We start from the raw sequence: 19,984 nt of genomic DNA on the forward strand, positions 1-19,984 counted from the left end.
GAATCGATTTCCTGCATTGCATCGTCGACCTCCATCGCAGCATGACTTCAACCGGACTTCACCTCCTAGCATTCACCTCGTAAGGAGCAACCATGCTTCTCACCCTCGCCAAACTCTCCGACGACGCAGTAGGCCTCGAGAAACTCCTTCGATTCGGGCAATACGCCTCGCAAGCCATCGGCGCATCGTTCGTCCCCTTGTCGTCAGGCGACGCAATCGAAGCCGCAATCCCATGGAGACAAGCCCAAGCGCAATTCGCTCTATGTAACTGCACCCTCTCATCCCAGCCTCGCAAAGACGAAACAACCACTGACCAATTCATCACAGCTCGCCGCTACTTCCGTCTACTCAAATGGCACGGCACCTTCTCCGCCGCTTACACGACCGCCACCGTCGAGCAGCCGACGCTTGAGCGCACGCTGCGGGTGTGCAAGTTCTCCTTTCTCGGCTTGTATCTCTTCTTCGAAATGTTCGCCATCGTACGTCTGGTCCCAATTCTACTTGAGTATGGTGTCAGCGAGCTTATCACGTGCATCTAGACGAACGCCATGAAACTCACAGACTACGCATGGGCGGCGGCAATGCAGCACGAAGCGCTGAAGTTCTGGCTCTACGCTATTGTGTCGTCCCTCTTGTTGGGCATTTGTCTGTGCTTCTCCACACCATCTTCTCCCGCAGGAGCAGCAAAAGCCACGCCAGCGGCCAACGAGGAAAAGTCCGACGTTGCAGTACAGAATGCTGCTCCGCCGCCGGCTGTCGAGTACTCGAAGATCTACGTCCAGCTGGCTATCGATTGCGCCGACGTTTTAATTCCCGGCGCGGCGTTGGGGTGGATTCAGCTTGACGATTTCTACGTTGGTATCGCGGGGACTTTGTCGACGCTGCTCGCGCTTCAGGGGTTATGGAGGCGGGTGGAGTGAAGTTGCTTGAAGGAAGGGGAGCGATGCACAGAAGCCGGGTATCTGGGAAATGCGAGCATGCTACCTGTGTACCCTCAGCCAAACGCAATCACTCTATCGTCCATCTCATTCATAATCCATAACGTCGTATCCGCGCATCAATGCATCTTCCTCACCCCCTCCAACCGCCACCTCACATCCCTCAACACCTTCGAACTCGGCCTCCACTCCTCAAACTCCCGCACCAAAACCTCCACCTCCTCCCGCAGCTTCGCATCCGTCTTCACCACCTCCTCCTCCAGCATTCCGCGCACTGCCCAAGGGAGGTAAAAGGGGTTAGGCGTCGCGCCAGCCGGCGGTGGTTCATAAGCCGCAATACGAGGCGCGATCCCCACGGAAGAAGAAGTCGACAGCGCGCCGGATGCCCGACGAGCGGAACCCGCCAGCGCCGCCAGCGCTTCCTCCCCGCGCGAACTCCTTGTTCTCTCCAAACTCTTCGTTGACTCGCTCTCCACCGACGACGAGGAAGACGAAGCCACTACGTCAGTACTCTCCATCGCGAACTCCACAGCCAGTTGATACACATCCGCCTCGTCGTAGATCCGACTATGCCCGTCTCCGCCCACCAAACTCCCAGCCAAGGGGCCGGACAACTCCCGCAAAAGCCCATGGTCGCTCAGACCCAAATTGCGGAGTTTGAGCGCCAGCACAACCAGGTGCGTAAGGAAGTTCGGCGCATGAATGCGACCATCGACGAAGACGGCTCGTGCGACGTATGGATGGGTGAGGGGTGCGTGGAGCGAGGACTCGAGCGAGACGAGCTGGTCGTCTAGACTGCCTACGAGCGTCAAGCGGACGCCGTGCCGGAGGCAGGTGTCCAGACTGGCGGCGTACGATTTCGAGACGGCAGAGCTGGAGTCGGAGAATTCGAAGAGCTCCAATGCGCTGCCGCCGAAGAACCGCGATTTGTACTCTAGGAACGGTCCGAGGCTGATGCCTGCCATTGCGCAGATTCCCACGCGGACGTGCGGGGCTAGACAGCCGAGGTGGATGAGTTTTGCGACGAGCATGACGGCCACGGGGACGCCTTGGCTGTGACACGCAACGAGGATGAAGTCAGCGCTGCGGAGCTGCGAGAGCCAGTTGAGCAGTAACTTCCAAAGCGTGTTGACTCGGTCCGCGATATAGCCTTCACCTTCAAGGGCAACAGTTTCGATTTCCACATCGTGGATGTCGGGTTGGTGGGCTTCGCACCAAGTCTTGATGGCTGCGGCGGCGTGGTTGGCGAAGCGGATCGAGGTCCCGGTGGGCTGGCCCAAGACTTTTTGCAGAAGGGCGCCGGGGAAGAAGCCGTGGATGCCGATTGCGACTGCGCTCTTGATCCGTGGTGGGGTTGTAGAAATGAAAACATGTTGAGGGGCTGTTGTAGTTTGTCCAGAGGGAAGATGCAGTGTTTGAGCGAGGTAATTAGTCAGTCGGTCCATGTAACCTGGGTTTGTAGCAGGGGCAAATGTTTCACGGAAAGACGGGAGCGTCCAGTTAGGCCGTCGGGTGGAAGTTTTCGCCCTTTTCGACGGCTGTGTCACGTCTGCCGTTGTAGGAGTGCTCGAGACGAGAGATTTGGTGCTCGGGGCAGGCGATTGTTCAGCCGAAGGGGTGGGTGAAGACTGTGCCGAAGCAGTCTTGACTTCGTCCGCTCTTCCACGTTTAGGCTTCAGCAGCGAACCGGACACCTCGGGCTTCGCCTTCTGTTGTTCGCGTTGTTCGCGTTGTTCGTTGAACTGCGCTGCTTCAGGGTTCGACTGTGACGGCGTGCCGGCTACTGCTAGCTCGCCGACCTGCTTCTGCATGCCTCCAGGGGTGGGAGCTGCATCCTTGGCTTTGTCTCCAGACCAGAAGGCCCAGGCGGAAGACTTGGGTGGATCTGTGTTTGGCACTGTAGCGGTCACTGACGGAGGATCATCGTCCTTCATTGTATCTTCCACATTGGACGGCTCAGTCGTCACTGTGACTACCGGCGCAGCTTTCGATGGTGTTGTGCTCGACTGCTCATCGGTCGTAGCCTTTTGGTTCTGCGCCATACTCCACAAGCCAAACCAAGACTTTGATCCACGCTGGTCCACGGCTGATTCATGCGGAACGTCTTCACTCCGCATCTGTCCCTTTCCACCACCCACACCCTCGAAATCCAGCGCATTCCTGACTCCGAAACTCGTCCCCTCATCGGTCGGGGTAGTCCCAGGTAACGGCGTACTGCTCGCCGCTTGTTCATCCTCCGCAGCGTCTAATTTCTGCTTCTTCACCTCCCGCGTCTCTCCATCGCTCGCATAACCATCCGGCCTGCTCCACCAGCCAAACCACGAGCTTCGCGCAGCCACGCGCGCAGCCTGATCGTTGTCAGCAGCAACCACGGGGTCGGGCGGCAGCTTTGCATCCTCAACAACCAGCTCCTGCCCATCACCTCCATCCCCTTTGTCAACTTCCTTCGCCTTCTCCCCCGCCAATGCCTTGTCTTTACTCGCTTGGCCCGTCGCATGCACTTTCGTCGCCTCGGCGACAAGCGGTATACTCTTCCTACTCCCGCGAACGCTCTTGCTAACTGAATTGGGAGGTCGGGTGGACTCCGAGGACTCCGAAGTGGCGCCTTGAGCAACGGAAATGCTCTCACGCGCGATTTGGGCAGTGGGAGAGGCTTTTGGGCGCCATGACCAGCTTGATCTGCTGGGTGCTGGCGAGGATTTGGTGGGAGTGTCGTTGCTATTCGAGAAGGCTGGGGTTGGGTTGGGTTCGCTCGTTTCTTCGTTGAGTTGGTGTTGCGCGGCTACTTCTGGAGTTTCGACGGATGCATCGGTGTTCGTCTTGGGCTTCTTGCGCTTCGGAGGCATGTTGTGGCGTGGAGGTTGTCTATCAAGCGCATCGTTGCGCGAGGCATCTCGACTCGTTGATATCGCATGTCGTCAGATGCCCCGCGCTGATTGGCCCGAGCGCGACGTGACGTGTGGCCTAAGGCATGCACTCTACACGTCTCGCACGCGTCTTCTCCACTTCTTCACCCACAAGGCAACCTCGCACATCATCTCGCAACACATACACCAACTAGACAACAGCAACGAGCAACATGTCCGAAATCACTCCCCGCGTCACGCAACCGTATCTTGGCCACTTCACCGGCAAGGTCGTGCGCATTCTAGGCAAAGTCAGTGAGTTGCAAGGCGACACTGCGAGCATAGATGCTGGTGGCAACATCGCGTTGCATCTGAACCGAGTACGTTTCTATCATTCCATGTCCGCCTTCGAAAATTGGCAACCACTAAGGAACGCCAAAGGAGGCACACCTCACACTCAACCACGCCGTAGAAGTCATCGGAAAAGTACAGGGCGACGACAGCGTGCGAGTCATGGCGGCGACGGATTTCGGGCCGCAGGGGGGTATCGGTGAGCTGCTTTCGCCGTCATGGAGCAACAGAGTAGAGAGAATGATGAAGCGAACGCTGACTTGGTGGTAGACTTCAACGCCGTAGAGGCCGTCGTGGACGCTACACACCGGTATCATGAAATCTTTTACAACAAGGATTAGATGTGACGACGGTATTCGGCCAACGATGTGACGATAAAGTGTGTGTTTTGAAGGATCAAAAGGGATGCAGATGAAAAGGGTGGGCGTCAAAGGCAACCTCTGATAGAGTCGCGAGCATGAGCTGCAATCTACCTGAGATGAAGTTTCCTCTCCGTTTCTCTTCTTCTAGTCTAGATATGCCACGTACATGCCATCGTCAAGTCGTAGATCTCCCGCTGAAGATCGCATGCAACCGCCCAAACTCATCCTCAAGCCGCGGCAATGCCCAGTCCAGCAGTCTGCTTGGCCAACAGATCTGCAGGTTTATCCCCGCCAATCCCCATACCATCACCAGTACTCTGTCCCTTCTCCGCCGCAAAGTTGCGACTTCGCGGCGTTATAGGGGAGAGATTGTAGAACTCGTCCAGAATGGGATGGATGAGGACCGTCTGGTTGTGGATGGTCAGCACGCTGTTGGTCGGTACGGTAACCCAGTTATCGCGCTCAAAGGTCAACGGCTCTGAGGCGACGAGCACGATGTCCGCGCCCTTGTCGCGCCTCTCCATCTTGTACTCGCCCTGTCCGATCTTCGTCTTCGCGTCATGGCCTGCACCGTGCTGTCGATGCTGCTCCGTCCAGCTCGTCCCGGAACTGAAGAACAACGACGCAGCCTCGTCCGTCTTACTGCTGACGTATCGCGTGCAAATCACCGACTTGCCATCCGTGACGGCGAAGTTGAGCAGACTCCGCGTGTCCGCCACCTTCTTCTTCTCCTCCGGCAGGTCGCGAATGAACCCATTAATCCGCTCAATCGTCCGCAACATCGCCTTGCGGAGCACCGAATGGCCAAAGCCGTCGCGCTGCCGCTTTTCATCATCCGGATCGACGCCCATGCGCTCCAGCGAGTCGAGGAAGAGGGCAAACGCCCACTCGCTATCGGTACTTCCGCCCACGCAATCATACCACTTGTCCGCCACGTCTTCTGCCAATCTGCGCTTCACGCCTAGCCTCCAGCCGCCAATGCCGCCATTGTGCATCCACATCAACGCCCCCCGGCAGAAAGGATGGCAGTTACTGTCTCCCAGCGCACCCTCCGTCGTCGCCCGCACGTGCGCAAATACCAACGGCGACATGGTCTTGCTCGCCAGCCGTTCGAGGTTCCGGCAATTCCACGCGGGGATGGTGCTGGTGAAGATGCACGGCTCGGGGCCGAGATCGACGGGCTCGAGGGACTCGCCGGGCACTATGTCGCCCCCATTTCCGCGCCGCCGCGGCGTCGTGGTGGACGCGGTGTAGTAGCCGACTCCGAAGCCATCGCCGTTGTGCGGGACGGAGTCGAGGCGGAGGCGCGAGTCCCAGGACTGCGTGAGGATGCTGTGGGTGGGGGAGGTGATGAGGTGGGAGAGCAGGATGGGCGACTGCCCGGAGTAGATGAGGAAGCGGCACATGGGGCCTGGATGGAGTGAGGGTGGTAGGGATGGTATTTTGGGACGGCCTTGGCCGGAGTTGGCTCCGTCCAGGTGCGGGGGAAGTTGTGGTGCTCGGGGGGATGGGAGTCCTGGTTGCCGGTGAATCTACGTACCCCGTCTTTTCTGCACGTGGAGGGCTAACGCCGTTGACGCAGGAACCCGGTGATCATGGCTGGATCCAGATGTGACAGAATGATGATGGCGGTAGTGGAGGGTAGAGTTTTGGAGGGGCGAAGTCGAGGTCAAGGATGTACTGTAGTAGTTGTAGGTTGTTTGCTAGCTCGCTGATCACGTGCCGTATAATGCAAGACAAGAGGCAACTGACGACAGCACCACAAATGCCATTCAGTACACGACAGATCAGACGCAATTTTGGAGAATAAAAAAATCTATGACAAGCTATGATATCAACACCCCAAAATCACCCAGTTCATCCTCCCTTTGCGTACGCGCCAGGATCATTCATCAACAGTTGGGAAGCATCAAGGAACGTTCGACACCCCTTCCCCCTACCCATTTTCTCTTTTCGCATTCGTCGTCAAGTTTTTAAGGAAAAAGGACACCACATCAATGTCGTGAGCGAAAGAAATCCGTGATCCTCAAAGGGCCAAGGCGCAAGAGATGAAGAAGTCGAAGGTGTGCAGCGTGTCATCCACAGGTGTCGAAATAGCTTCCTCCACTTGGCATCGGTGTCATCAGAGCCCTTCTGTCGCACGGAAAGCAGTTCAGCGGAGTCCCGCAGACGACTCGGCTCGCTGGTCCATATGCGAGGCTTGCGTCTCGAGGGCTTTGGCCATGACATGCGTCACTAGTCGCCAGTGTCAGTCCGCGCACTTGGCCGAAAGCAAGTAAAGGAGAAGAGAAACTTACCAGGCCACACAACCGCCTTCTCCAGCATCATCGCCGTCACCCTCAAAATCCTACTCCCATATCCCCACACACTGATATTGACATTACTCGCCCCCGCCCCAGCCATATTCGCCGCATTATTCAAGCCGTGCAAATCCAGCGCCAACAAATTCTCCGCCTGGAAGCGCTTCGCCTCCAAGCTCTCGCAGATCCGCTCAATCTTGTTCAACAGCTCCACATCCTCCGTCTCGAGCATCATCACCGCCGGCACCTGCGCGTAGTCGACGGCATCCCGCCCCAGTACGCCGAGGTAGCTGCCAACGCGCTCCTGCACCGTGGACGCCCACTCGGCCAGCACCTGGCTGCAGTCGAAGAAGCACATGGCGGATTGCACCGGCAATTCGTGCGCTGCCATGTCGGCGTACGTGAGGTTCCAGCTGCAGGCGATGGTGAGGGCGTCTGCGGCGTAGAAGGCGGCTTTGCGGAGGTGGCGCTCGCGGCGCGAGCTTGACTGATCGGATGCGTGGGAGGGGGAGCGACGCTTGTTGCCGTTGTTGTTGCTTGCCTTCACATCGGACCCGTTAACGTCGCCCGCTGTGTTGGCAATGTCGGCATGCTGTGCGATTCCCGATCCGCGCGCCAGCTCGTCCGCCATTGCATCGTAGTCGCGCTGCCAGAAAGCTTCCTTGGAATGGTCGAGATTCACAAAGAGTCGGACAAAAGCCAGATCAAGTAGAGGAATGCAGTCGGCGGAAAGCGGTCCGGCCGCGAAGTGATTTGGTCGCTCGAGCTTGTGCTGATCGTTGGCTCTCCAAGCGGCCGACCAGGCATTCAGGGCCGGCTCAATATGCGCAAACATGGACTGCGTCTCCTGCGGAGTCCACTGACTGCGCGGGTGCCGGCTGCGGGTTTCCCAAATGTAGTTATGGAGGGCGTTAATCAAGACGAGACAGCCAAAGGTGCTAGGCCGCAGGTCGTGGTCGATGGAAGAGTCGTTGCTCTCTCCAGTCTCCCGACGGTTGTTGTTCGAGGCGTGCTGATTCCCCTGGCGTTGGCTGGCTGTCAACAGTATGCTCAACGCACCGGCAAATGAGATCGCATTCTGCTCGGCAGTGACCAGGCCGCCACGATTCTGCCATTCCTGTGCCGAGTCCGCAGACCACAGTTCCTCGTCACAGGGCAGGTCGAGCAAGATTTCGGAGTTCATGATGGTCGGTGTGTGGTTGTAGGCCGTTGTGAGCAAGCTCGACAGAATGAAAATGGCAAACAAAGTCCTCTTGCGCTCCTCCACTCCTTTCCACGCAAGCCACTGGCTTTGTACATCCCCGTCTGCGCTGAGTTGTCTCGAGACGCTTTCGGTCGGAGCGACGCTAGAGTCACGCATATGCACATCAGCGGAGCCATGAGCCTCGCCTCCTGGTGTGTGGACGGGCGGTTGTGTCAGTTCTGCAGAGCGCGCCAAGCTGACGAGCGCAGCAAAGTGTGTGCTCGCAATATCTGCCGCAGCCTTGTCGCCGCACTGATGTCCATAGACGACACACAACAGCATGGCCTGCACAAGCCACAAGGGTGTGGGATGGGGCGAGTCGCTCGGCGAGCTGACATTGCTCCTGGCAGCGGACAGATCGGCTTTCTGGCGTTCCAAGTAGATGGTAAGCATTCTTCTTGATGCATCAAACAGTTCTTTGGAAGCGGGATGGTCGTATTCGTAGAGTGCGCCAATCGCGGCCATGCCTAAAATCAGACATCCGGCCCCTCCGCGCAGGCCGCTTTGATGCAAGCCCGGTTTGGGTGACGGTGCTGGGGCTCCAGAGGCAGAGTCATTCAAATCGAAGGATAGCGTCGGGATGTGCATGAAAGGTAGGTGCGGGTGCGCGTGTTGGACGAAAGCCTTCACATATCGGCGAATGTCGTCCGAACCTGGTAGGCTTGGTGCTTGGATGGAGTTGCGGCCAGGAGACAGGGGCGAGCTGATTTTGGCCTGAGAGTGCTTGCGCTGGTTGTAGCCAAACATGGAAGGTTGGGACAGGCCTAAGAGGAGAGCTTGGCGGGTGGCATCGGTAATGGAATCCGTCGACATGGACGTCACCGAGCTGTGTCGGGCGCTGGCGATGGAAGAGGATGAGATACTTGGACTGTCGGAGCTCAGAGTAGAGAGCGCTGGGGCAAAGTGAAGTGGCGTCTGGGCTTGCATGGTTTCAGGGGGAGATTGCTGCTGTAGCTGGTGCTGATGCTGCATCATCGCCTGACGCAAGTACGAATCGTTGGTCGGAGTCGGGTCGTGTAAAGTTTCGGGGGAAATGGTAGTCAGGAGGTGGTTGTCAAGGCCAGAACCCGAGAGATTGAGCTGCAGGAGTCCGCCAGAAATCGACTGCCGGGCTTGCCGACTCTGGTTCGCCCATTGGAAGTTATTCGACCCTCCCAGACTCATGCCGCTATTGGCTAAGCTTTCGTTATTCTCGTCTTGCGGACTATCGCCACTGCTCATGCGAGAAGGCGAAGACTCGTCGATGGCCTGCTCGTTCCCGTTCTGCGCCAAATGCATGTTCCAATTCCGCATCCACTCAAAGTCGTCTGCTTGTGCTAAAGGGTCCATTGCCGAGTGGACGGTGAATGGCTCGAGAGGCGGTAGTTGAGGTTGATTGGAGAGCGAGCCACCGAAATGGAGTTGCGCGGGATTGATAGTCGTGCCCTGATTGTTGAAGAGCTGGTCAATGTCGAAGCCGCCAAAGGCATATGGAGGAGCTGTGCGCAGAGCGTCGGGCACGTCCATGCTATTGATTGCCTGCGTGTCCAGTTTCGGGAGGCCCATGTTGCCGTCGTTGCCGAGCGAATGAGACATGCCTCTGAAATCAAAGTTGGGGACGCCGGAGAATCCATTCATGCCCATGCCCATCGACTGGCTCGTCAATCCCAGAGCGTTCATTCTGCTGAGAGCCGGATTGGTGTCCAAAAATGACAAGCTAGACAGGTCAATGTGGCCGAGGGTATTCGCCCGGGGTCGGTGGCCCGAAGCACCACTCATTCCGCCAGTTCCTACGGTGCTCGTGGCGATGGAATTCTTCCGCACTCTGCCGCTCGTGACGGACGCACCGCTGACGCTCTCTCGCCTCCCATTGCGCTGCCGCGAAGAGGTGGTGTTGGTCATGTGCAGTTTCTGCTGATGCCGCAGCAACAGATCTCGCCGGGCGAAGCATCTCGTACACTCGGGACACTCGAACGGCTTTTCCTTGGTATGTGAGCGTTCGTGGCGCTTCAGATGCTCGAGTCTGGCAAAGGAGCGGCCGCATGTGCCACAGACATGTGGCCTGGGCTTGTCCGTTTTCGGCGCCGGGTTCTGGCCGTTGGTTGTGCCATTCTGCGCTGGGTTGGCTTTTCCGTTGGATGAAGGCCGCGCTACATATCACCACACACGTTAGCAAACACCAACGCCACAGGCTACGCAGGGGAAAAGCGCAAGGAGCTTGACCAACCTGTCGGAGAGTCTTTTGTCGGGGTATCTTCCGGCTTCACAGCCTGCGTCTCAACATCCGAATCTTGCTTGAGAGCCTCCGGTTGCATGCTCCAAGTGTGCGGGAGGTGATTGCGAAGCTGTAGTGTGCTGCAAAGGTTGTTGTGCTTCCTTCTCGTGTCCGCTGCAAATTCGAACGACGGCCGCGGACGAGGCTGGACGCCGGCGTACAATAGACTACGTTCTGAGCTCCCGCAACCCACAGCTCCAACTGCGACACAACGATGCCTTCCCTAAGTCTAGGGATCTCTCCGACTCTTCGTCCAGGCGAATTCGGCGTCCAGCGTGGTCGGGAGGAAGCGCGAGGGTGTCAGGTGACGGGATGGAAATCGGAGATATTCCGCGTGCGAATGGCGGGGGGACGGATAGCAATACTGCGTCGCGGACTCGAGGACAAACACTCTGTGCAATAGCAAAGACTTGTCCGGCCGCCGAGAAAGTGTACAAGTGAAGTGAAAGGACCAGCGACAGAGTTCCTGGGCGGCGTCGTGACGATTTGCTTGCTCGATTGGCCCCCCGGCAAGCTTGCAGTAGTCGGGGACAAGTCACCTGGCTGCTTCGATAGAGCTTAGCGCGGGCAGGGCAGCGCCTCTCCAGACATCATTCAGTGGGGAACGCTTGGATCATTGGCAAACTCTATTCTACATCCCAGATCCGCCAGGTTTGCCGGGCGGGCGTTGCGCGCACATTACCTGACGCCGGGCGGGCAAGGGCGTGTTGGCCGCGATGATTCTGCGAGTTGCCCTGGGCCTCTGCTCCGAGTCTTCAACGCAACACCATTATCCTCGATGCCGCCATACAAGAACGAGCGACACGCCGTGCCGCCCCCAGCAAAGGGTCCAAGGCTGGGAGGCAAAGCGTGGTGATCAGGCGTGGTACCGGTCAGCCGGTCTCGGATGTTGAAAACCCGGCGTGTTTCTTACTCTGTGACGGCACTGTGGTGAAGAGTGTTGCTACGCGAGCGCACTCTCAACCAAGATATATCCTGGGTCAGCATCTCGCTATCCATCAGACGCGGCTCGAGATGTTTTGGCGCGCGGATGTCGTGGTGGCCGTCTTGTTAGGGAAGGTGCACGGGATGCGCCACCGCCAGCCAATCCGGAACGAGCGGCCTGGGAAACGAACGTTTCGCACAAGTGTGCTTTACCACATGTGGTGTGGATACGCAGGGCGAGAGTCCACCCATCCCACCACGGCTGCTCGCGGAGCTTTGCCCATTTCGATTTAGGGATGTGCGCTGCCTAGCCATCCTGGCGTAAAAGGATGACCGCCAAGACGCAGAAAGGCAGGCCCGTCGCCATGTTGCATATCTCCTACCAAATCCGGGGTACAAGGCGCCAGGCTTCGCAATGATCTTCTTGCCTTGCACATGTCAGGACAGCACTGACGCTGTTTGCCACTTGAGAGACGCCTCATGATAGTCAAAGGCAGCATCAACCGAGAAACCTAGCGCAGAGATAGTCGGGTGTTGACGTACTTCCTGGAGAGGGTGGCAAGCGTCGCGCGGCGCCCGATCCCAATAATTCCTCCAGGCAGGCATTCATGCACCGAGCAAATCCCTCACCAAAGCCCGCGCATCGGGACATTTCTCACCACAGATCCCGTCTTTTCCATGTGCCGTGGGTCACGCTCCGCGGTTCGGCCATCAGCATCGGGTCGGATAACGTCATCCAGTGGCCGTGCAGCGTTCGGATCCGAGAGGCAGCCAGGCTGCGCAAGCGCGTGCAGCTGACCTCTGCCCTCCGAACGGCCAAATGGCGCACAGGGGGGCCTGCGGCGGGCGGCCCTGGCTGCGCGACGGCGAGCATGCATACGTGCAATGCGAAACTGGTGATCGCCCGTATACAGTCCGATGCGCGAAGCCAGATGGCAACGTCGTCAACGGCTCCCTCCAGAGGCGCGGCGTGGCGCTAGTGCACGCAAAGTGGCTAGCGCGTGTCGTGATTGGTCCACGCTAACCCCAGATCTGTGGAGAAGCTGCATGCGCCAGCTGCGGGCTTGCATGCCCTGTCTTTGGCTCTTGCTCCAACTCGGCCGTTCGGGTAGCCCCGTGGCGGGAGGGTCCGTCGACTAGCCCCAAGGGGAGAGCTCGAGTCGTGGATTGCTGCGAACCTCGAGCGGCGATTGGAGACGGCGCGGCTACGGCTTACTACTTGAGATCTTGCCAGTTGATGATTGGCGTATCTCGCCAGCTGAGAGGAACCTGTCGAACTACCGGGTCCCTGTCAAAGCGGTCCTCGGAGACTGTCCGATGCGCAGCGCCTATGTGGCTGTCTGCGTCGCCTGGATAAATTGCCCTTTTGCTTGCTTGGTATGTGGATACCCAAACCGACCAGATGCCCACCCGCCCACAATTATCATCGCCAGGGGCGTTTGGCCAAGGGCCTAAAGAGCCTCAACAGGCCCTGGGAATAACACGGGAAATTATTGTCGAGCTTGGGGGCTTGGGGCGAGGTTCTTGGGGGCATCTGGACCACAGGGCAGCTCTAGGCTAAAAATCCTGCACGTGGCGCCTGGACTCTACAAAGTACGGCGGCATCTCCGACGACCTGGACCTCGCGTTCTCAATGCTTCAAAACGCCTTCAGGCGGCCAGAACATGTGGCCGCATGAGCGAGAGGCCTGTTTGCCGACGATGCCGTGGGTGGTCAGGAATACGCTCGCAGCCTCGCATCCCACGCTGATCTGGGGGAAAACCATCGCCGATCGGATCGCTGCATTTAATATAATCTGCTCCAGATTTCCAAATGGGGAAGTTCTGGCGAATTCTCAAGGTTCATCCCATGCTGCTCATCACAAATACTTGCCAGGCAACATGCCATTACACATCCCGCTTGTTACCTTGTTGCCTCATATGAGCGGGATTGGTGACGTGCGCTTGAAAGACAGAAAACAAGTGATGGACACGTTGTGTAGAGGATTCCTCATAGCATTCGAGACTTGCTACCAGAAGCATCCCTGCACCTCCAAACCCTCATAGTCATTAGCCGCCCAATGACAGGCGTTTGGCGAGTCATGTTGGTGAGCTTGATGCCACTCTGCCATATGCGAGTGCACATCACGTGATGTCATTTTGCTATATACTGCAGTGCTTCGTCTTCTTAAATGCGCCGACATCCTGGCGTTTTCGGGGAGTATTGACTGCCTCGAGATGCAGTATTCCCTTGAGATGGATGAATCTGCAAAATTCTGCACGGCGCAAGGCCGTGGCCGAGTTGAGAATCACCGTCAACGTTGCCCGTTCCGGGCAGAAGTAGTGTGTCGTGATGTAGTTGCGGATAGGATGGAGGAGCCGTCAACCATCATTCATTTCTTGCCCTTCTTCTTTTTCTTGCCACCCGCGCCACCGCCGCCGGGTTGCGATTGCGGCTTTTCGGCTGGAGCAGCAGGCGCTGCCACAGAGGATTCTGGAACGGCGGGCGCATCGTGCATCTCGACTTCTAGGAAACACAATTAGAACTGACTGAGCGTCCAGCCGGACAGAGCATTGAGGGACAACATACCTTCCACCTGCTCCGGTAACGCAGCCATGTACCTTCCCAAGCGCCCAAGGCCATTGATCGCGCGACCTACATCCGCTGCTCTGTCCGTTTTGAATTGCAACACCACACCGGATTCGGGATCGAAGGTTTTGAGTGTAAGGGTCGCTCTTGGAATCCTAGGCGCTGCTTCCTGCTGTTGCTGCTCCTCCTCTTTCTCGTCAATTCCAGTATTTCGCTTCCTCTTCTTGCTCTTGTTGTACTTTGCGGACTCGAGGTTGGGGATATTGTATTTGGTTGTGATGCGGGTCTGAGAGTTTGAGGTGAGTTGTCAGTAGATGTTGAGGTGCATTGTAGAGGGCGTTGATCTTGACATACTGTCGTCGGGCGTGCTTGTATGAGCAGAGTGGATTGGCGCTGCCATTCTTCGATTGTAAGGACAACCATCTTGACGGTTCGTGAATGGCTGTGACGTTGGGACAGATGATATTCCCAGGCCACAAGAAGAAGACTTCCCTAGCTCGTGTTTTATCCGAGCGAATGCCGTTGACTCGGTATTGTTCTCGCGGATTGGAGACCAGCTTCTTGAAGGTCGCCAAAATCTGGTGATGTCGGTGGTGTGTGGTCTTAGGGTTGCGTTACCCTAAACTTTAATTCCACCACACGTGATGACAGCTCTCTATTCTGTCCTCGACATTGATCAGCCGACACACCCTCTCATTCATTCCGAACCCAATTGCGGAAGTACACAGAGCGATTCCAAATTGACTGCAATCTTGATGAAGCATGGTCGGCGCGAACGTGGGCATTACTAGAAATGGACGCCTGGAGCCCATCCGCTGTTCAAGACCGTCGATATGGAAGCATCCGAGGACGAGAATAAACCAAATGGCGCCGACGTCGTAGACGACAATCCCGCAGTGATCTTGGACGACCTACTCAACCGAGCAAATGTCCTCATCGACGAGCTCAAAGACTTCGAGACCCGGCTACACAAATACCGCCAGCACTCCACATTCGCCTTTTCCCATTTCCGCGCTGCAGTGCAGTCAGAGTGCAGTGTCCTCGACCGTGGACTGGCTAGGCTCGAAGATGAATTCAGCAGCCAAGTGGCCCGCGGATCCAATCTGCCATTCCTGGAGCACCTATGGTGGACGGCGAAAAAATCAAAGGATGTCGTTGCGTTGCAGAAGCAGGTGTACTTGCATTCGAGCGGTCTCGACCTCGTCAGTCGGGTGCAGCGGCTCGATTTTGGGAACTCTGATCGAAGGCCTGACGCACAATCGAGGAAGGAAGCTGTTCGCATCGATGTCATCAGCGATGGAGGGAAGACGTGGCACAAGGTCTCTCTGGTAACGAATACCAGACTCATTTTCGACCTCGCTAAGCAAGGATGGGATTCCGACTTCTCAGACGATGACGATGATGCCGATAGCAGAAGCTCTTTCGAAAATGAAGCCGAAGACCGAGATGTGCCCTTGTTAAAGACCGCGAAAAGCCTTGTAAAAGCTGCCAATCGATCAAGGGTGCTCACGAAACACCCTGTTGTGCAATTCGTGCTTCCCCGAATCGAACGAGGCAAAATGGCCGAGATTGATAAGATTCTCAACGCTATCGAGGCTTGCGGAGCACATGTGACTTGCAAAGGCGACTGGCAGCCACCACCTCCGCTATTGGAAGCGCTTCCGTTCATGGTACGAGATCCCGTCTTGCAATTATCAGAAACGCTCAACATCGACTGCACTATCCTACTGGCACTGGTGTCGGACATTTCGCATGCAGAAGTGCCAGAAGAGCGATCGCTTCCCCCAGATCTGCAGCGTCAAGTAGACAGCGAGGATGAGAGCACTCTCCTGCCTTCAATCCTATATCCGATCCTTGGGGGGCGGGCACTTGTCTGCACCAAAGAAGCGGCGCAACGTATGCGGGAGATTGTCGAGACTATGGCGACTCCATCAGAAAGGGCAAGAACAGCACTGCTGTTGGGTGATGGTCCTTCCAGAACGCCAGAAGAGCTGGTGAAGGAGCTGCAACAATTCTCTGCGTATCCCGTTCCGGCGGAATTACGTCTTCCGATCAACACTGTCGTCTACAACTCCCAAGAAGCACATTCAAGTCTCGGAGCCGAGGCTTTCGGTATCAGCGAACGACTCACTGCTATCAACAAATCAGTCTTCATGCATGGATGGGCTGCGGGCCAAACAACGATCACCAGCAACCGCGCGGCTGTCAAGCAGCTCGAGCACGAGATTGAGAAGCTCGAGGACGTGGAAGACGACTGTCTACCCAGCATATGGGTGTGCTCGACGTCGAGGTCTTTGGCGGGGAAGGAGAGACGAGGGCAGAAAAGTGCGGCACCTCCGAAACTGGATGGGCACAGTGCTCCAGGACTCGCTTGTAAGGAGAGCAATGGGGTGCATGCCTCTCAAATTACCGAGGAGGTCTAGTCTCGTGCGCGGGATGTATGGGCATCAATTAAGACCATCACCACGAACCTGCTCTCAATCTCCGTGTCAGGAACAGCGTTGTTTGTCAGGTCTCCGATCTCGCCAGACTCCAACAACAACTCCCTCTTTCACGCATACCGTGGCAGTGCAACTCGGCCGATAAAGCTCATAGCATCGCCAAAATCTTCTCCGCATCCTCCATCATGACGATACCGAGGTTGTCGCCTGCAACTGTGCCGGTCGGGGAATTCAAGAAACCTTCGATCGCGGATCTCAAGGCGTGTTCGTCCTCACCAGCTGCGTTGTCGAGGCCAGGCGCGTAGGTCGAGTCCGAGTTACCAGCGTATGCATGTTCGTCGTTTGGCGCAGTGTACACTTCGGTCTCCGTGAGATGAGCAGGAGTTGGAGCGACACTGACAGTCTCACCCAGCGTCGCCATGAATTCGACCTCATCTGAACCTTGAAGACCCAGCATCGGACCTCCAAGCGCAGTCGCATTCTCGATCCCCCCACTCACGGCGCCTTCCTCGGCATCCACCTCATCATCCCCCTCAGCCGTCTCCCCGAGGCTCGCTCCCTTGCCCCGACGCGTCTTGCCAACCCGGCTTCCCTTCCCCTTCCCTGCAACTGTATGTCGATCAATCCCATGGACCTTCTTCAAGTGACGATTCAAACCCCACGGTCGAGGGAATGCAGCGACGCACAGATAGCACTTGTGCTCGCGCTCGAGGCGGTGCTTTTCGGCTATGTGCTGCTCGACGTTGTGGGGACCTGTGGATCGCGATGCTCGTCAGAACGGGAAGCGGCGAGCGTTTGCTCGAGTGGTTTCGCATTGAAGCAGAGCGCGAATCTTACATGTAAACGAGCGCGCACACTGTGGATACGGACAGGGGTAGGCGTAGGGCCGATGCTTCTTCTTGTTCGTCTGCGTGGTTGGGATCGTTGATGCTGGCGCGGCGTTCGCGCTGCCTTGGAGCTCCATCTTGACGCCCCGTTTGCAAGTGGGATGAAGTCGAGGACGCAGACTACCGGAGGCAAGAGTAGATGTGGAAGCATGGTGTGTTCACGCGACGAGCCTGTAGATTCCCTCGTGACTATTCACACCTACGACCATGTCGATTCACGTTGGTATCGTTATTCACGCGATTATCTTGCTATGTGAATATCGAGATCCATCGATGGACAAGACGCCATCACCGTGAATGTCGTTTCGTAACATCTAAATCGGGGATATCTCCACGTGACAGACGAGGCCGAAAGTGAACATTCACTTCCCCAAGCATCTAAGTGGCTACCGCCTACCGCCCACCACTTGTTCGCTCTCCACCCAAATATCTCCAATTCCAACCGCAAACTCAACGCGATCGATCACCGCCTAACCCGGATGATCGAAAATGTGCCACCGCACCAACCAAACCTTCACGACCTGCGGCCACATCATCCAAGGAATCAGCAAATGCCGCGATCCTCTCGTGAGCAAAAGCCGCTGGCGCTGTGTGTCGCTACGTGAATTGCCGGAGAGAAAGACGGTGGGAGGGAAGTGCTTGCATTGTGAACTCAAGAAGGCGAATGAGCAGTTTCAGGCGAGGATGGCGGCGATTGTGAGGGGTGGTCAAGTGGAGAGGAAGAAGGTGACGAAGGGAGTTGAGAGGGCGGAGAGCACGGGGGAGGTGGAGGTTGTTGATGGGATGGAGAGTGCTGGAAAGATGAAGGGCGTTGTGGTGAAGAGGATTGGGGGTGGGGCTAGCGCTGCTGCTGCTGATGATGTGTTCGTTGATTGATAAGGCACGAGGCAGCATCGCTTGAGTCCGTCACGGAGCGGGCTGACTGTCCAAGGCAGTGCGTGACATCTAGGGAGAATGTGAATGTCTGTCCTCGGGAAGGAAGGCGTGAAGGGGCGACATTCACCTCTCCATCTAACCTTAGCCGCACGGCTACCTCTTCGCTTCTCCTCCCTCCCTCCCTCCCACCACACCTCCTCTCAACTTTCCAGACCTCCTCCCTCCTTTCGGGAGTCAAAATCAATTCAATCCACCCAACCCTCTTAAACGCAACCCAGTACCACCCAAGATGTGCCACCGCACCAACAACACCTTCGCAACCTGCGGCCACACCACCGAGACGACGACCAAATGCCGCAGCCCAAACTCCACCATCATCCCACGCCGCTGCCTGCCACACTTCAAATTCCCGAAGACGAAGAGCGTTGAGGGGAAGTGCATGCCCTGCGCGATCAAGGAGACGAACGCTGTGCGTGCTGCGAAGGAGGAGATGGAGACGGCCAAGATGGAGGAGGTGGTGAAGGGGGCCAAGATGGAGAGGGCTAGGACGATGGGGGAGGTACTTGGGGGTGGTGCCGAGGTTGTTCATGACGGATGAGCCAAAGCGACTGGAATGCGTGGAGGCTCAGCTTGCGTTTCGTCAAGGCTGATTTCGATGAGTGTGCCGAAGGGGGTTGACTTTCGCGTTCAGAGGAGCGTTAGCTTATCAGCAAAGAATTCTCTTTCGCTCGCTCTCTCGTCTTCATCCTACTGCACTAGGCAGTGTTCTGATACAACCATAACATAGTCGGCTTTTCTCGGGTGCCTGGTCGTGCAGAGGCATCTCGCAAAGTTCGCATCGCTCCTCGACCTCACTCAACGCAGGGGACTGCAATTTGCTCGTAGTCCTGACCACATTCGCGACGATGGATGGATAGTCTTGCTCGACAGATTCAAAGTACTGCCGCATCAGATCGTCGATCGTCGTATTCTTCATGCTGATACTTGGCCGTGGTTTCTCTTGCAGCACCAGATGGACAAGTGGAGGGTCGATCAGCGAGGTAAATGATACGATCTCTTTGCTCAAAAGATCTCGCATAGGGTAGTAGAAGGCGATGCCGAAGGGTGATGTGCCGTCCGTCACGATATACGGTAGTGAGGAACCCCGGCCTTTGGCAGTCTCTGCGAGGGTTCGTTCGGCTAGCCTGGTCGTGCTGTCGCCCCAGAGGATGGCTTCGCAGTTGGTTTTCTTGGCGAAGGAAACGATGAGCTTGCGTTTGAGGATTTGCAGCATGTCTGTTTGGCTTGTTGCAGAGTCCAACGTTGCTAGTAAAGTGTCGAGTCGATTGTTTTCCTCGGATGCGTCTGAAGGCAGATCTGGGAGGGACGACACACCGGAAAAGGGGATGGTAGAATAAGCATGTGTCGGGAAGCGTGCCTCGATTTTTTCGAGGAGCTCTTGATGTCCATTTGATTGTGCAGATTCGATGTCATTCTGGACGTGCAAGACATGCAATTTGAAGCCAGTCCGGCCAGTCCTTTCCGTCTGAGTCTTCAAATGCTCACTCAAGATGTGTAGCAAAGACAGCGATCCGGCTCCGAATGACAGAGGAATCAACAGTGTCGGTTCTTGACCGGGCTCAGAGTGACGAACTCGGAAGGTCTCGAGTCGCTTGACGACCTTGGTGAAGACATATTTGCGGAAGCAGGCCTCGCAGAGCGGTTCGTTGCGTACGGTGATGACCGGCGAGACGACCTGACATCGCCGACAGAGAGAGTTGTCGACGGGGCCGGCATTGCGTCTCCCAGGCATTTTCGACCAGTCTGATATGCTGGTCTCGGGTGAGATGCCTTTGAAATGTGAATTGAAGATGTCGAGAAGAGAAATATGAGATGGAAAACCCTAACCCTAAGCTTGCACCGGAGAAGGCCCCGAACAACCACGATCCAATGCATCTCCTCCAATACTCCTTCAACCTCTACTGCTGCAGCACCCGGGTCGATAGCATTACTCT

At 56.7% G+C, this 19,984-nt stretch overlaps 9 protein-coding genes across 9 annotated transcripts; 3 read left to right on the plus strand and 6 right to left on the minus strand.

Annotated features, from left to right (window-relative positions):
- Window positions 1-92: 92 nt before the first annotated feature.
- BDY17DRAFT_321080 (peroxisomal biogenesis factor 11) lies at window positions 93-920 on the plus strand (the record flags this gene model as incomplete). Its single annotated transcript, XM_033736552.1, has 3 exons — window positions 93-264; window positions 328-479; window positions 540-920. The coding sequence occupies 3 exons, from the start codon at window positions 93-95 to the stop codon at window positions 918-920; spliced, it is 705 nt and encodes a 234-aa protein (XP_033592840.1).
- A 137-nt stretch (window positions 921-1,057) lies between these two features.
- On the minus strand, window positions 1,058-3,784 carry BDY17DRAFT_245186 (uncharacterized protein; the record flags this gene model as incomplete). Its single annotated transcript, XM_033730609.1, has 2 exons — window positions 1,058-1,360; window positions 1,415-3,784. The coding sequence occupies 2 exons, from the start codon at window positions 3,782-3,784 to the stop codon at window positions 1,058-1,060; spliced, it is 2,673 nt and encodes an 890-aa protein (XP_033592841.1).
- Window positions 3,785-3,931: 147 nt separating this feature from the next.
- Window positions 3,932-4,600, plus strand: BDY17DRAFT_74190 (replication factor A protein 3). Its single transcript, XM_033738674.1, has 3 exons — window positions 3,932-4,164; window positions 4,226-4,328; window positions 4,406-4,600. Exons 1-3 carry the CDS (start codon window positions 4,018-4,020, stop codon window positions 4,474-4,476), a joined length of 321 nt encoding a protein of 106 aa, XP_033592842.1. The 5' UTR covers window positions 3,932-4,017; the 3' UTR covers window positions 4,477-4,600.
- A 124-nt stretch (window positions 4,601-4,724) lies between these two features.
- On the minus strand, window positions 4,725-5,903 carry BDY17DRAFT_315162 (nucleophile aminohydrolase; the record flags this gene model as incomplete). The annotated part of the gene is made up of 2 exons (XM_033735890.1): window positions 4,725-4,771; window positions 4,802-5,903. The coding sequence occupies 2 exons, from the start codon at window positions 5,901-5,903 to the stop codon at window positions 4,725-4,727; spliced, it is 1,149 nt and encodes a 382-aa protein (XP_033592843.1).
- Window positions 5,904-6,277: 374 nt separating this feature from the next.
- On the minus strand, window positions 6,278-10,803 carry BDY17DRAFT_291176 (fungal-specific transcription factor domain-containing protein). Its single transcript, XM_033732627.1, has 3 exons — window positions 10,247-10,803; window positions 6,795-10,169; window positions 6,278-6,732 (listed from the first exon to the last, which is right to left on the minus strand). Exons 1-3 carry the CDS (start codon window positions 10,332-10,334, stop codon window positions 6,650-6,652), a joined length of 3,546 nt encoding a protein of 1,181 aa, XP_033592844.1. The 5' UTR covers window positions 10,335-10,803; the 3' UTR covers window positions 6,278-6,649.
- Window positions 10,804-13,736: 2,933 nt separating this feature from the next.
- On the minus strand, window positions 13,737-14,209 carry BDY17DRAFT_246619 (signal recognition particle 9 kDa protein-domain-containing protein; the record flags this gene model as incomplete). Its single annotated transcript, XM_033730739.1, has 2 exons — window positions 13,737-14,072; window positions 14,141-14,209. The coding sequence occupies 2 exons, from the start codon at window positions 14,207-14,209 to the stop codon at window positions 13,737-13,739; spliced, it is 405 nt and encodes a 134-aa protein (XP_033592845.1).
- A 410-nt stretch (window positions 14,210-14,619) lies between these two features.
- Window positions 14,620-16,209, plus strand: BDY17DRAFT_245528 (uncharacterized protein; the record flags this gene model as incomplete). The annotated part of the gene is made up of 1 exon (XM_033730638.1): window positions 14,620-16,209. One exon carries the CDS (start codon window positions 14,620-14,622, stop codon window positions 16,207-16,209), a length of 1,590 nt encoding a protein of 529 aa, XP_033592846.1.
- A 166-nt stretch (window positions 16,210-16,375) lies between these two features.
- On the minus strand, window positions 16,376-17,191 carry BDY17DRAFT_321087 (uncharacterized protein; the record flags this gene model as incomplete). The annotated part of the gene is made up of 2 exons (XM_033736553.1): window positions 16,376-16,980; window positions 17,065-17,191. 2 exons carry the CDS (start codon window positions 17,189-17,191, stop codon window positions 16,376-16,378), a joined length of 732 nt encoding a protein of 243 aa, XP_033592847.1.
- A 1,541-nt stretch (window positions 17,192-18,732) lies between these two features.
- BDY17DRAFT_321088 (uncharacterized protein) lies at window positions 18,733-19,782 on the minus strand (the record flags this gene model as incomplete). Its single annotated transcript, XM_033736554.1, has 1 exon — window positions 18,733-19,782. One exon carries the CDS (start codon window positions 19,780-19,782, stop codon window positions 18,733-18,735), a length of 1,050 nt encoding a protein of 349 aa, XP_033592848.1.
- Between the last annotated feature and the right edge of the window lie 202 nt (window positions 19,783-19,984).

This window comes from Neohortaea acidophila (assembly GCF_010093505.1).
Source record: "Neohortaea acidophila strain CBS 113389 unplaced genomic scaffold BDY17scaffold_2, whole genome shotgun sequence".
Taxonomy (NCBI): domain Eukaryota; kingdom Fungi; phylum Ascomycota; class Dothideomycetes; order Mycosphaerellales; family Teratosphaeriaceae; genus Neohortaea; species Neohortaea acidophila.